This window comes from Rana temporaria, chromosome 1 (assembly GCF_905171775.1).
Source record: "Rana temporaria chromosome 1, aRanTem1.1, whole genome shotgun sequence".
Taxonomy (NCBI): Eukaryota; Metazoa; Chordata; class Amphibia; order Anura; family Ranidae; genus Rana; species Rana temporaria.
The window spans coordinates 89,583,214-89,595,354 of record NC_053489.1 but is presented as its reverse complement, the minus strand read 5'-3'; the positions used below and the strand labels follow the sequence as shown (position 1 = coordinate 89,595,354).

Genomic DNA, 12,141 nt, shown 5'->3' with positions numbered 1-12,141 from the left:
ACTTCAATGCCACAGAGTGTAAAATCTCACATCAAAGTCGGATTTCAAAGTCGCACTGAAAGTCACATGACTTTGGAGTCGGGCTAGTGTGCAGCGCTTCATAGAAACCAATCGTCTTCCATTTTTTTGTCAAAACTCAATTAAACAAGCTGGAATTAGAAGCTGATTGGCTAAGGAGCAAAGCTGCACCAGATTTTGCACTCTGCAGTGTTAGTAAATTAACCCCAAAGCGTTGAAGCCAGAGGATCAACATAACACCCAGAAAAGTTCTAGAGGTAGTCGGCACAAAGGGCCTCTGTGATTTTCTTAGGAAAGGATTCCTATAAAGTGTCTATAACTATTGATTGACAAGCAGCCTGGACTGTTTCATGGTAAACAAGAAATGTACAATTCTAGACAGCAGGAAGTATGGTGCTTGGTGTAATTTCAGCACTAGACTTTCTTGTATGTGTAGCAGTTTGATTATGTAAATGATGCTGTTTTTATACTTGGAAAATGTCTCTTAATAGTTATTTTGTTCTGTCTGTGTGTAGGTGACTTGTTTAATAACCTCATGAAAGATGACCCTTCTACAGTGAAAGGAGCAGAAATATTAATGCTGGGAGAAATGTTAACATTGCCACAGAATTTTGGGTATGACCCTTCTCTTTACAGTTGCAGTGACTATTTAGCAGCATCAAATTATACTCACAATTGGGATTAGTCACACTCCAGCCCTCAGGCATGCTTTCCTTTAATTCTGTGCCACCCATGTTGGTTTACTACATGTGCAAGGAAAATTTACACTCAATTCCAATCGGCAACTTTAGGCTGCACTCACACATGATCGCAGGCAGAATCAACACGATTCTGCCCCCGCAATTCAAATGGCTGCAAAATGCAGGACAAGTTTGCGATGCTATTACTTCTGTGATTGGGGTGCCATTAGAAGTAGTGTATTGCCAACGCGTCCTGCGTTTTGCAGCCATTTGAAATTGCGGGGTGGAATCGTAGCGATTCCACTCGCGATCATGTTTGAATGCAGCCCTAAAGTGGCTTATGTGACTCATCCTAGGCCTAAAATGTTCTGTTTTCTTAGAACCCAAGGGTAAGTCTTATAATGCAAGCATAACTTTTTTTTTTTCTCTTTCTTTTACGTTCAATTCAATCCATTTATTGCAAATGGAAATGAAGAAACATCTTCCTAGGTGAAACATTCTCTAGCTACATCAGTGTTCACAATGACAGCAATCAAATAGTCAAAGACATACAGGTCAAGGTAGGTCATTTCTAGTCATAACGTTTTTTGTGCTATGGCATTAAAATGGTCATCCTTTAATGTGACCAATGGGTGAGGGAGGTAAATTTCAGTGTGAAAATACCCTTGTATGGTACTCATGAATGTATTACATGCTTTCTACAGGCAGACCTGCAGACAAGTTCCCAGCGGCTCAACCTGTCTGCATCTAGTGCTGTGGTGGCTGAACTGAGACCGGACAGCTGTATAGATGATGTTATTCATCATGAAGTTAAAGAGATCGGCACACACATGTAAGCAAAACGGTTAAAATATATATTTTTTTAGGAAAACTATACAGTTTAGGCCAGTGATTGGTTAATTTCAGTGCTAATTTTTATTGATGCTTTTAAAAAAATATATATGCAAAAAACACATTTAGGATGTTTGGGTGAATCAAAAATGATCAAATTGGCGATTCTCCAGATTCACTGTATTTCAAGTGCAAGGATTTTCTTCTATCCAACCACACCATGCTAGCTGTAAACAATTCAGCATAAGACCCCTTTTCATATGGGCTTTCCGATCAGGTCCACCTGTCAGTTCTTCAGGCAGACCTGATGGGGAGCCTCCATTCATTCTTATGGAGCGGCGGATGTCAGTGGTGACATGTCTGCTGATATCCGCTGCTATCCGATCAGATCCTGTCCATGAAATCCAGACAGACGGATGGTCACCCTATTTTCTATCTGTCAATCTGATTGGATGAAAAAGGACAGGCAATCGGTTTTTATCCGATCTCCCCATAGAGGAGGCTCTGTCAAGTCCGTCTCAGCACAGTGAGCGGAGACGGATCTCAGCGGGCATCAGTGGATCGATCCCCCGCTGAGCAGGTGGAGGTCCGTGTGAAAGCACCCATAGATATTCCATTTTGTCTGCCCTGGACTTCTCTTTGTGGCCCTTTTCACATGGGTTTTCCAATCTGGTCCACCTGTCAATTTTTTAGGAGGACCTGATTGGATGCTCTAGGAGTAGGTGGATGTAAATATCCTTGCAAACTGACAGACTGATCTAAATGGCATGCCCTAAGAAATTAATGATGATGGTGATTCAGCTTATATTTGTATGTCTGTCTTCTGTTCAGATTCAGAATACTTTATTAGTCCAAAAGGGAAATTACGAAGATACAAAGACCACACAAAAATCAAAATAAGACAATTAGAGCTGCACGATTCTGGGCAAAATGAGAATTACACATTTTTTGCTTAAAATAAAGACCATAATTCTCGCGACGTAAAATCTTTCACATTATACAAAACAAATTGGGGTTAACTTTCCTGGTTCTTTTTTTTTCCCCAGACTAAATACCCATGTGCAAGGGCCCTTAAAAGAGAAGTTGAGGTTTTTTATTTTTTTTTAATTGTACCTAGGTGGATGCAGCATCGGTTCGATCCTGCATTTGTCCCCCGCCAGCTTAAAGACTGAGAACCAAGTGATCAAGCACCACCGATTGCTCTGTTTTCAGTGCTCTGTGAGCAGAGAGCTGGTGACTGTCAGTCATTGGCTTTCTGCTCTGCCTCCCTGCGTTCACTAGAGCTCTGGGCTGTGGAGGGGATGGGAGTTTTGGCTCAGGCTCTTGGCGGCTTGCTGAGCAAGGCGCCGGTACAGGCATCTGGGTGGATCTCGACTATATGGTTGCGATCTTTTCCCATCCTGGACCGCTGAGTGACGTCAGCCGTCTGCTGAAAACTGGTCACAAGAGTGCAGAATGAACTGCACTCCTGTGATCCACAGGAGAAGTACAGCAAAACCAAGCTTTGGCTGTACTTTTTTCCTTTTAAGCTTTAAAATTGAAAGGTTGCACAGCTTCTCTAGATTCTGACTGCTCCAGTCTGGGTAAATTTCCCTCTGTTTTGCCGTGTGTTCTTGTAGTGAAAACACTGCTAATAAAAATACACATTTCTTTGTTCCAGATTGGTGTGTGCTGTAAGTTACACCACGCAGACAGGCGAGAAGATGTACTTCAGAAAGTTCTTCAAATTCCAGGTGAGGTTTACAAATTACAATATTTTGAGCAAATGGATCTTGCATTGAATTGTATTTGTAATGTTAAACATAACTTTTATCTGACAGTCTTCATTTATGGTTATGTGTGTAGCACTACCCCCGTAGGAGCTGCTGGTTAGATTTCGGGCCTGCACGTTACCTCAACATTTGTCGTCTAGGGGAAGAAAGTCTGAAAGAACTCCAATGTCCACACAAGATGTAAAACCTCTAACTGTCAGGTTTTATTCTTTTGTTCAAAACTTGTGAAGAAGGGGGAAGGGAAGGTTCAGGTACACGGTACAGATCACCGGATAAAAACCCCTACACTCCAAAGTCATTCACAACTCCACTTGAGTGGGTATTGCTCACCCGGTTAGACCCCTCTCACCTGACCTAGCAGCCGGAATGATGCACGAACCAGTTCAAAAACAGTCTCTGCCACAGACTGATTGGGAACAAAATGAACAGTCCGGAATCCTCTGCCACAGGATGTAACCCGGAAACTTCCAGCCTTATAGTTAAAGAGCTTTTAAGCCAACCCGGCGAACTGTAAGACGACTTGAGTTGTGGATCCTCCTTAATAAGGTCACCAGGCCTATCCCGAGACATAAGCCTTCCGCTTGGTCTCCTCCAGGGCAGGTTCTCCCCCGGTTTCCTTCATTAAGTTTTGCTTCCTTCACCTAGATGGATAGCTTGGTATCCCTCTTGATTCGTAGGCCACAGTCAGCATAACTGGGCCTACTGCTAGAGATGCAGACTCGGGCCAACATGGTCCCAGGGCTGGAAATCGCACAACACATTCCTTGCGTCAGGAGGGCCACGAGGCGAAGGGCCCCAAAATATGGCATCTGCTCCTTAAATATCCCTCCCTGGCATGCATAGGGGGGCACCATTCCCACTGGGCTGTTCCTGAGGAGAGACACTCAATAGTCTATGGCTTGCCTATGTTCCAGCACTGACCTGTGGGGGTATCGCCACCTACAGGCAACAGTGGGAAACTGCTATCAGGCACAGCCACTGCCAGGACAGAGGCTAATTTAGAATAAATCATACAGTCACATTATCGGCTCAGACACCCTCTAAATTTGACATGGCGCCCAGTCATTTGGGAGCAGGGCGCTACATGTGTTATATGACGACTGGCGGATTTGCCTCTATTGGCTATATGTTTACTTCAATCCTCTCAGTTTTCTTGATTAACAACTCCTGAAATAAGCGTTGGCCACAGAGAGTGCATTGTTTTATGTCAGTTCACCTACTGATGACATAGAAATGGTTGGGGACTTTGAATGAGGCATGTAGACTGCCGCACCAGCACATGCCTCCATCCCCGAAATTGAAACAAGAAAAGAAGTTGGGACTTTAAATGAGATACGATTTGATGCAAACAGTAGTAAAGTAATAAATGCGTAATAACCAAGCTCAAACTTACCATCCAAACAGCAAGCCACCTTCAACTGTCTAACTGTATGTTAAAAGCAGAGGATTGGTTGCACACATTTGCAAATGCATGGATAAGCTACAGGCCACTCCACGGCTCTCTGCTGTTTGGATGGTAAGTTTGAGCTTGGTTATTACGCATTTATTACTTTACTACTGTTTGCATCAAATCGCATCTCATTTAAAGTCCCAACTTCTTTTCTTGTTCACCTACTGATAGACTTCCATTGGGGAAGAGGAACAGTAGAGCACAACCACTGTGCAGTACTACTAGAAGAAGAAGCAGAGCCAGCTTCACATGTAACGGACAAATATGACAGCCCCCATGTGCAGGCATAACTAAATTCTGAGCGAAACAGAACAGCTTTCAAACACACAACAAGAAAGTTATCTTTGTTAAGCTAACCACTTTCAGGTGTAATCAGAAAATGATGTGTAAAAATACAAGTTAACCTTTAAATGAAACCCATTATGTGAGAAGGATGACTTCCTTCTTCTTTTTTTTTTTCTTTTTTTACTTGGGAAAAAACAACTTTATTAATATAAAGCACAAAATGACAGGACATTCAAGTACATTTTCACATGGTGAAATGTGTGATCATCTTTTTTGCCTAGATATCACTGGTTGTACATTCGCATATTTACAAGGACAATAAAACATATTATCCTCTGGACCAAAGTTTAGGCAGGGTGTGATACAGAAGTATAAGTACTCTATGAGAGAGCCAATTAGGGCATCCTCCGGGTTAGGCAGATTCAGACACAGGTTTCTCCATCCTCTAGCCATCTGTCCCACACCTTGGAATATTTTTGTGCTGAACCCCAGTGTGTGTAAATCAGTTTTTTGAAAGGCATAGTGTCATTAACAGCCCCTTTTCCACATCCGCAGAGTGGGGGTCAAATCCTGCATCCATCTCTGGGCAATCACTTTACCTGCTAAAAATGATTCAAAAAGGAAAATTGTGTGATATTTATCACCCTCTGTATCCGGCAATAGCCCCAGAATACACAGCTTGGGGTCAAGCGCCACAGGGGATCCCATGTTGTCATGCAGAAAAACGGACAACCTGCGTCCAGTACGTCTGAATATTTGGACAGCTCCATATGAGATGGTAAAACGTGCCAGATGTGGTTTGACACAGGCGACATTTTGGATTGGATGTATGTTGGAACTTTGCCAGTCTCAATGGTGTTGGGTAGGCCCTGTGGACAATATAAAGTTGTGTCAGCCTATCTGATAACTTAGGGGACGCAGCCTTGGTTCCCTCAAGTATCTCATCCCAGTCTGAGTCTACTATTGGGCCTACATCCTGTTCCCATGCCGTTTTGGCCTTCTGAGTGATGGCTACTGTACCCCGGTGTCTAATGTCGTAGTACAGGTGCGATATAAGTTTGGAAGAGTCACTTCCCAGAACTATAGTCAGCACTGGTGGGGGTTCCGTCTCTACGTTCAGAGATGGTATCTTGGTTCTGAGGGCATGGCGGAGCTGCAGGTATTTAAATGTTAGATGCTGTGGGAGTGAAAATTCCTCTCTAAGTGCCTGAAACAGTTTGAGCCCGGGGTTAGATAAGACTTGGTATAGGTATATTATTCCGTATCTAGCCCACACTAACGAGTCAGGAATTTCTGCTAGTTCTGGCATATTTCTGTTGAGCGTTGACTTCCTTCTTAGTAGAGTTAATAGAACTTCATGTTTCAATCCTTATGGTGAGTCGGTACTATTGGTCTGGGGAAATGGGGGAGGGAATGAACATTATTGGGGTCATCAGATTGGCACCCTCTTTCTTTGTTTCGTTGATAAGCCCATTATGTCTCCAGAGAGCTCAACAGTGATACCTGGCATCTCAGGTGCTAGTTGCTTAGTTCTCTGACTTCAATACTCTGAGATGGTAACCTAACAAACATACAGATCAAGAAAGTGAATAAACTGTGAATCTGCTTCGAGACCATGAAGTATTGAAACTCCACTGCTGGTCAGCACAGTATCCAGGTATTTATTTTGAGAAGGAAAGTCCACAATGGCATCCTCGGTTGAGTTCAGATTTCCTTTCAAAAATGTTTGAGATGTGAGCCATGCATTGTGCTTATATCTAGAGATGGGGTTTTTTCTGGCTCAAAATAATAATTTTATATTCATTGTGGACAGACAGTTTTAACCACTTAAGGACCCGCTCATGTACATAAACGTTGGTACTTTAAAGATGGATATCTCGGTAACGGCAGCAGCTGCTGCCACAACCGAGATATCCATCTTTACTGTGAGCGGTCCTGTAAACGATAACGGTTCCCCCTCTCCCGCGCCCTCCGCCGTTTACCGGAGCCGTCGGTAGCGGCGGAGGCGATCGGGTTCTGTCCCCTGGTCGGCTGGGATACGAGTGAGGGCAAGATGGCCCCCACCCTTCCCCATAGCATAGCGGAAGTGACGTCAAAACATCCCTTCCGCCCGTGCTTTTTAAAGCAATATTTTCTAGTTGTCATTTTTTCAAATGACAACAATTTATTTTTTTTGCATTTAAGTCTAAATATATCGGAGGTCTTTTTGACCCCAGATCTCATATTTAAGAGGACCTGTCATGCTTTTTTCCATTACAACAGGAATAAAAGTGATCGATTTTTTTTTTTTCGTGTAAAAATTAATAAAATAAATAAGAAAACCAAAAAAAAAAATGTTTTAAAGCGCGCCGTCCTGACGAGCTTGCGCGCAGAAGCGAACGCATACGTGAGTAGCGCCCGCATATGAAAACGGTGTTCAAACCACACAAGTGAGGTATCGTTGGAGCAAGAGCAATAATTCTAGCCTTAGACCTCCTCTGTAGCTCAAAAGATGCAACCTATAGAATTTTTTAAACGTCGCCTATGGAGATTTTTAAGGGTAAAAGTTTGACGCCATTCCACGAGCGGGTGCAATTTTGAAGCGTGACATGTTGGGTATCATTTTACTCGGCGTAACATTATCTTTCACAATATATAAAAAAAATTGGGCTAACTTTACTATTGTCTTATTTTTTAATTAAAAAAATAGAATTTTTTCCAAAAAAAGTGCGCTTGTAAGACCGCTGCGCAAATACGATGTGACAAAAAGTATTGCAATGACCGCCATTTTATTCTCTAGGACGGGGATATGCAATTAGCGGACCTCCAGCTGTTGCAGAACTACAAATCCCATGAGGCATAGCAAGGCTCTGACAGCCACGAGCATGACACCCAAAGGCAGAGGCATGATGGGATTTGTAGTTTTGCAACATCAGGAGGTCCGCTAATTGCATATCCCTGCTCTAGGGTGTTAGAAAAAAAAAATGTGTGTATATATATATATATATATATATATAAATATTTGGGGGTTTTAAGTAATTTTCTAGCAAAAAAAACTGTTTTAGTCTTGTAAATGGCAAATCTGAAAAACAGCCAAGGTCCTTAAGTGGTTAATGTTTGATTAGCTGCTTGGCATTTATTTGACCTTGTCATTTTGGATTGGACACGTCTGAAAGTTTCGTAAAGGCACATTTGTCTGTAAGCAGTTTCAAATTTGTCATGATAAATTAAGTGACAGCAATTTTATTTGGTTCCTAAGTTGCCATGCTTGCAGGAAGCCGACCATTTTTAAATGCTATAACCCTATAGCAATGCCTTGTCACTTGATCAGCATTGTGCCTCTTTGCTATCCCTCTTTAGCAATACAGATTGCTTCTGGCTTATCTCTGCTTAAAAGCAATATATAGCGTTTTGTATTTTCCTAGTTTGTTCTGTTTAGGAATTTACAAAATGTAATTTTTTTTTTAAATTTTTACAAGGTAATGTTGCATATTAATATTTCTTTATTTTTTTCCAGCAAGCAGGTAGAGATATAGGCCCCTTTTCATATAACAGGACTGATCTTTTGTTTTTAGCTATATGGCAGTCATTCAACTTTACAAAGACTAACGTGTACAAAAAGCCTTTACACAGTTGCTGGTACATTTTTAGCATTTACCATTTGTTCCCACAAGGCAGCATTAGCTTTAATGTAAAACCACTGCCTAGCATTGTGTTCTATTCAGCCTGAAGATATGGAGGACCAGGAGCTTGCTGGGGCTGGTGGGATGCTCAGTGGCCTTTCAGTACTGACATAAGATATTGGTATGGGGACAAGTAGGACCAATCCCTGCAGCAGTTAACTGACATCTGGTGTGCTTTAGGGTTGTTTTTTTAAAAAAAAAAAAGCTTGAAAATGCATATGCATGTATCGCTTTATATTTTGGGGTAGGAAAATAGTATTATTTAGAGTGACCTGTTTGTGAAATCGCTGACAGACAAAGCAACAAAGTTCAGTGTTCCACACCGACTCTTGTGGAATGTCCTAAGAAAACATGCATTAAGTGTTGCCTCTGTGCCCAGCAGTTGAACAAAAACTGAATAGACTGAGCTTTACTAGTGTAGTAATACACAACGCCGTGACACAAACACCCCTGTCCTTTCTTGAAATGGAAAAACGGGCTACTCGGTCACTGTTTAACATGCCTTCTGTCTTCATGCAGGTCCTCAAACCTCTCGATGTGAAGACCAAATTTTATAATGCGGAGGTGAGTCATTGTTCTTTACATGTGCAGTAGTAAAGGGTTTTTGTAGAAATCTACATTTTGTAGAGTGTGCTTGCTATTTTACCATGAATATAGGTGGAGGTTCGTCAGTACTAGGTTTTTTGTGACACTGACAGTTTACCAAAATTAACAGGCCTAAGGTAGTGTACCTGGAGATCTGCTGGTAACACAACAGTCTAGGGTTTCTTTCGTTCTTAAAGTTGATGTAAACCCAGTTTCATGATATTTGATCTGCAGTATTTTGTTATCTCTCTTCAAAGAGCTAAGTCCCATAGCTCTATCCTGACCCGTTCTGGCCAGATAACTCCTGACAAATTCTGGGACACATCAGATAAAAACAGCCTGAAATTTCTGTCGGGGATGGTTGCTATAAATAATTACCAGGCAGCTAGCCCTGTTACAATACACCTCTGAGAGTCTCTGCCTATGATGAGCGGGGGTGTGTGCCTTTCCTCCAATCAGCAATTTTAGCTATCTTGGCTGTATGCTCAGACATCACACTCTGTGTTAAACAGGAAGAGAACCTTTCCTAACACACTCTGAACTTTCTAAACAGTATATAAAAATTAAGACAGCAGATAAGGATGTAAAACTTATGTAGGGAGATTTGGTTCATCTCTGTGTATCATCTGAGGCTGTTCACTTCACAAAAAAAAATAGAACATGGAGCCAGCCATTGCTGTCCGGTGCTCCTGAATATATTCACCCACTGACTTAAAGTGGACGTTCACCCTTATAAAAAAATTCTAACACTGCATCCAGCCCAGTTGTGCATATAAAATGACACTGACCTTTTTTTTTTTTTTTTTTTCGTAGATATCGTTTAGCCGTGGAATTCACCGCGGCTTCCGGGTAGGGAATCCCACGGGAGTTCCTATTGACATGCCAATTGATTGACATGCTGCACGACGGCGCACACAGCGCGTCACGACTTCCCGAAGGAAGGTCGGCTCGGCGCCTGCGCACCGGCGCCGAATAGAGCCGAGCCGACCCGAGCTTCCTTCGGGAAGTCATGACGCGCTGTGTGCGCCGTCGTTTAGCATGTCAATCAATTGGCACGTCAATAGGAACGCCCACTCCCGCGGGATTCCCTACCCGGAAGCCGCAGTGAATTCCACGGCTAAGCGCTATCTACGGGGAAAAAAAGGTCAGTGTCATTTTATATGCACAACTGGGCTGGATGCAGTGTTAGAAATTTTTATAGGGTGAACCTCCACGTTAAGTACTTTGGGTCTCTGTTCCAAAGCAAGCATGCAAATCTTCTCGCCTTTACCGAGCTGCATACATATTTTTGGATCTCATTGGTTACTAAAACTGGAGAGTGCACAATCTGGTGTATGGTAGCCAATCAGGATCCAACTTCAGCTTGTTCAATTAAGCTTTTAACAAAAAAACCTGGAAGCCGATTGGTTTCCATGTTAAAAGTAAGGTAAATTGCGCAACCAATTAGTAATGCAAAACAAGGTGCAAATAAATAGGTGATATGTTATTAGCTAAAAAAAGTTCAATACGACTCAATGCAAGGCCGTGTCCATTTCAAGTTGGCTGTGAAAAACTTTCCCCAATCAGAAAAATGAGGAAGTAGATCTTCATCATATGTTTCAACCAAGCAGACGAGAAATGATATGCAGAGGGATCGCTTACCAAATTTGTTGCATCTCTGTCACGGAGATCATGCGAGCTCAGCGCACAAGGGATCACTCAGGAAAAGCCACGGTAGCTGGTCACGTCGCCAAACAGATCCTCTCTTCCACCAAACGTCATGAGAACTGCAGCCGATCTCCCTCAGGATCTTAGCATAGGCAGGATTCACTCACGTAATAAGTTAAAGCTCAGATTCAGCCTCTTTGCAAAATTGCCATATTTGCAAGCAAGAAATTTTGGAATTTCGGCACAATCTTTTCCAATGTATGACACCTGGTCACCGTCTCCACGCGGTTCTCTGACATCAATTGGTTTCTATGCACAGTTGCAACAGATTTTGCGCTCTCCAGTTTTAGTAAATCACCCCCAAAATATCAAAACCAGTAATTCATCAGAAGAGCCAGGCAATTTCCTAGGGATGTCAGCCATGGTATCCCTAATGTTTCTCTAAAGACCAGATTTACTTTAAGGCATGCAGTTGGCCCCTCTTGCCATATCATCATATTGCTAGAGAGTTCACTTTAGCAAACCTTAAGGGCTCAGTTATGTGTTGCAGTAACACGTCAGTCCACATTACATCCGCTGCTGTGCCATTTATTTTGAATTGCACACACATGCAACGCACATTTAGTAATCCATTGAAGTTTGTTGCATTGCCAAAACTGGTGTCTATCTGATTTTTGTCACATGAGGGTTTGTTGGCAGCTTTGTTTCAATGGGCTGCCTCTGACCCCTTTTACACTGCAATCTGCCCCACGCTAGCAGTAAAGCGCCGCTCATTTTAGCGGCATTTTACCAGCGAATAAAAGGGCTAAAACCACCCGCAAAGCGATGATGTCGAAACACTTTGCAGGCGCTGCCAATTAATTTCAGTGGCAGGGGTGGTTTAGGAGCGGTGTATGCATCTGCTCCCGCACCACCCCAAAGATGCTGCTTGCAGAATTTTTTTTCGGTCCTGCTAGCACATTTGGGCGTTTACACTGAGTTGGCTTGAGATGCGCTTTACAGGCACTATTTTTAGTGCTAAAACGCCTGAAAAGCACCTCAGTGTGAAAGTAGCCTTATTGTAATGCAAAAATGAGCACCAAATAACTTTTCTGACAACCACTCTAAAAGTCTAGTTTTAGGTCAGGTCAGGGTGAAGCCTTTAACCATTGTAGTCACAATCATAATATCAAAGTATAGAAATTATGGGATCAATCGTGACAGCCAAAGAA

The 12,141-nt window shown here is 42.5% G+C and overlaps 1 protein-coding gene across 4 annotated transcripts in view; it reads left to right on the top strand.

Annotated features, from left to right (window-relative positions):
- TRAPPC13 (trafficking protein particle complex subunit 13) overlaps positions 1 to 12,141 on the top strand; it is a 47,553-nt gene that overhangs the window by 20,100 nt on the left and 15,312 nt on the right. For all 4 annotated transcript variants that reach the window (XM_040340215.1, XM_040340196.1, XM_040340207.1 and 1 more), the window contains exons 3-7: positions 534 to 633; positions 1,174 to 1,258; positions 1,403 to 1,530; positions 3,190 to 3,262; positions 9,218 to 9,262. In XM_040340215.1, the coding sequence (XP_040196149.1) occupies positions 534 to 633; positions 1,174 to 1,258; positions 1,403 to 1,530; positions 3,190 to 3,262; positions 9,218 to 9,262 (431 nt within the window). The remainder of the gene's footprint in view (positions 1 to 533; positions 634 to 1,173; positions 1,259 to 1,402; positions 1,531 to 3,189; positions 3,263 to 9,217; positions 9,263 to 12,141) is intronic.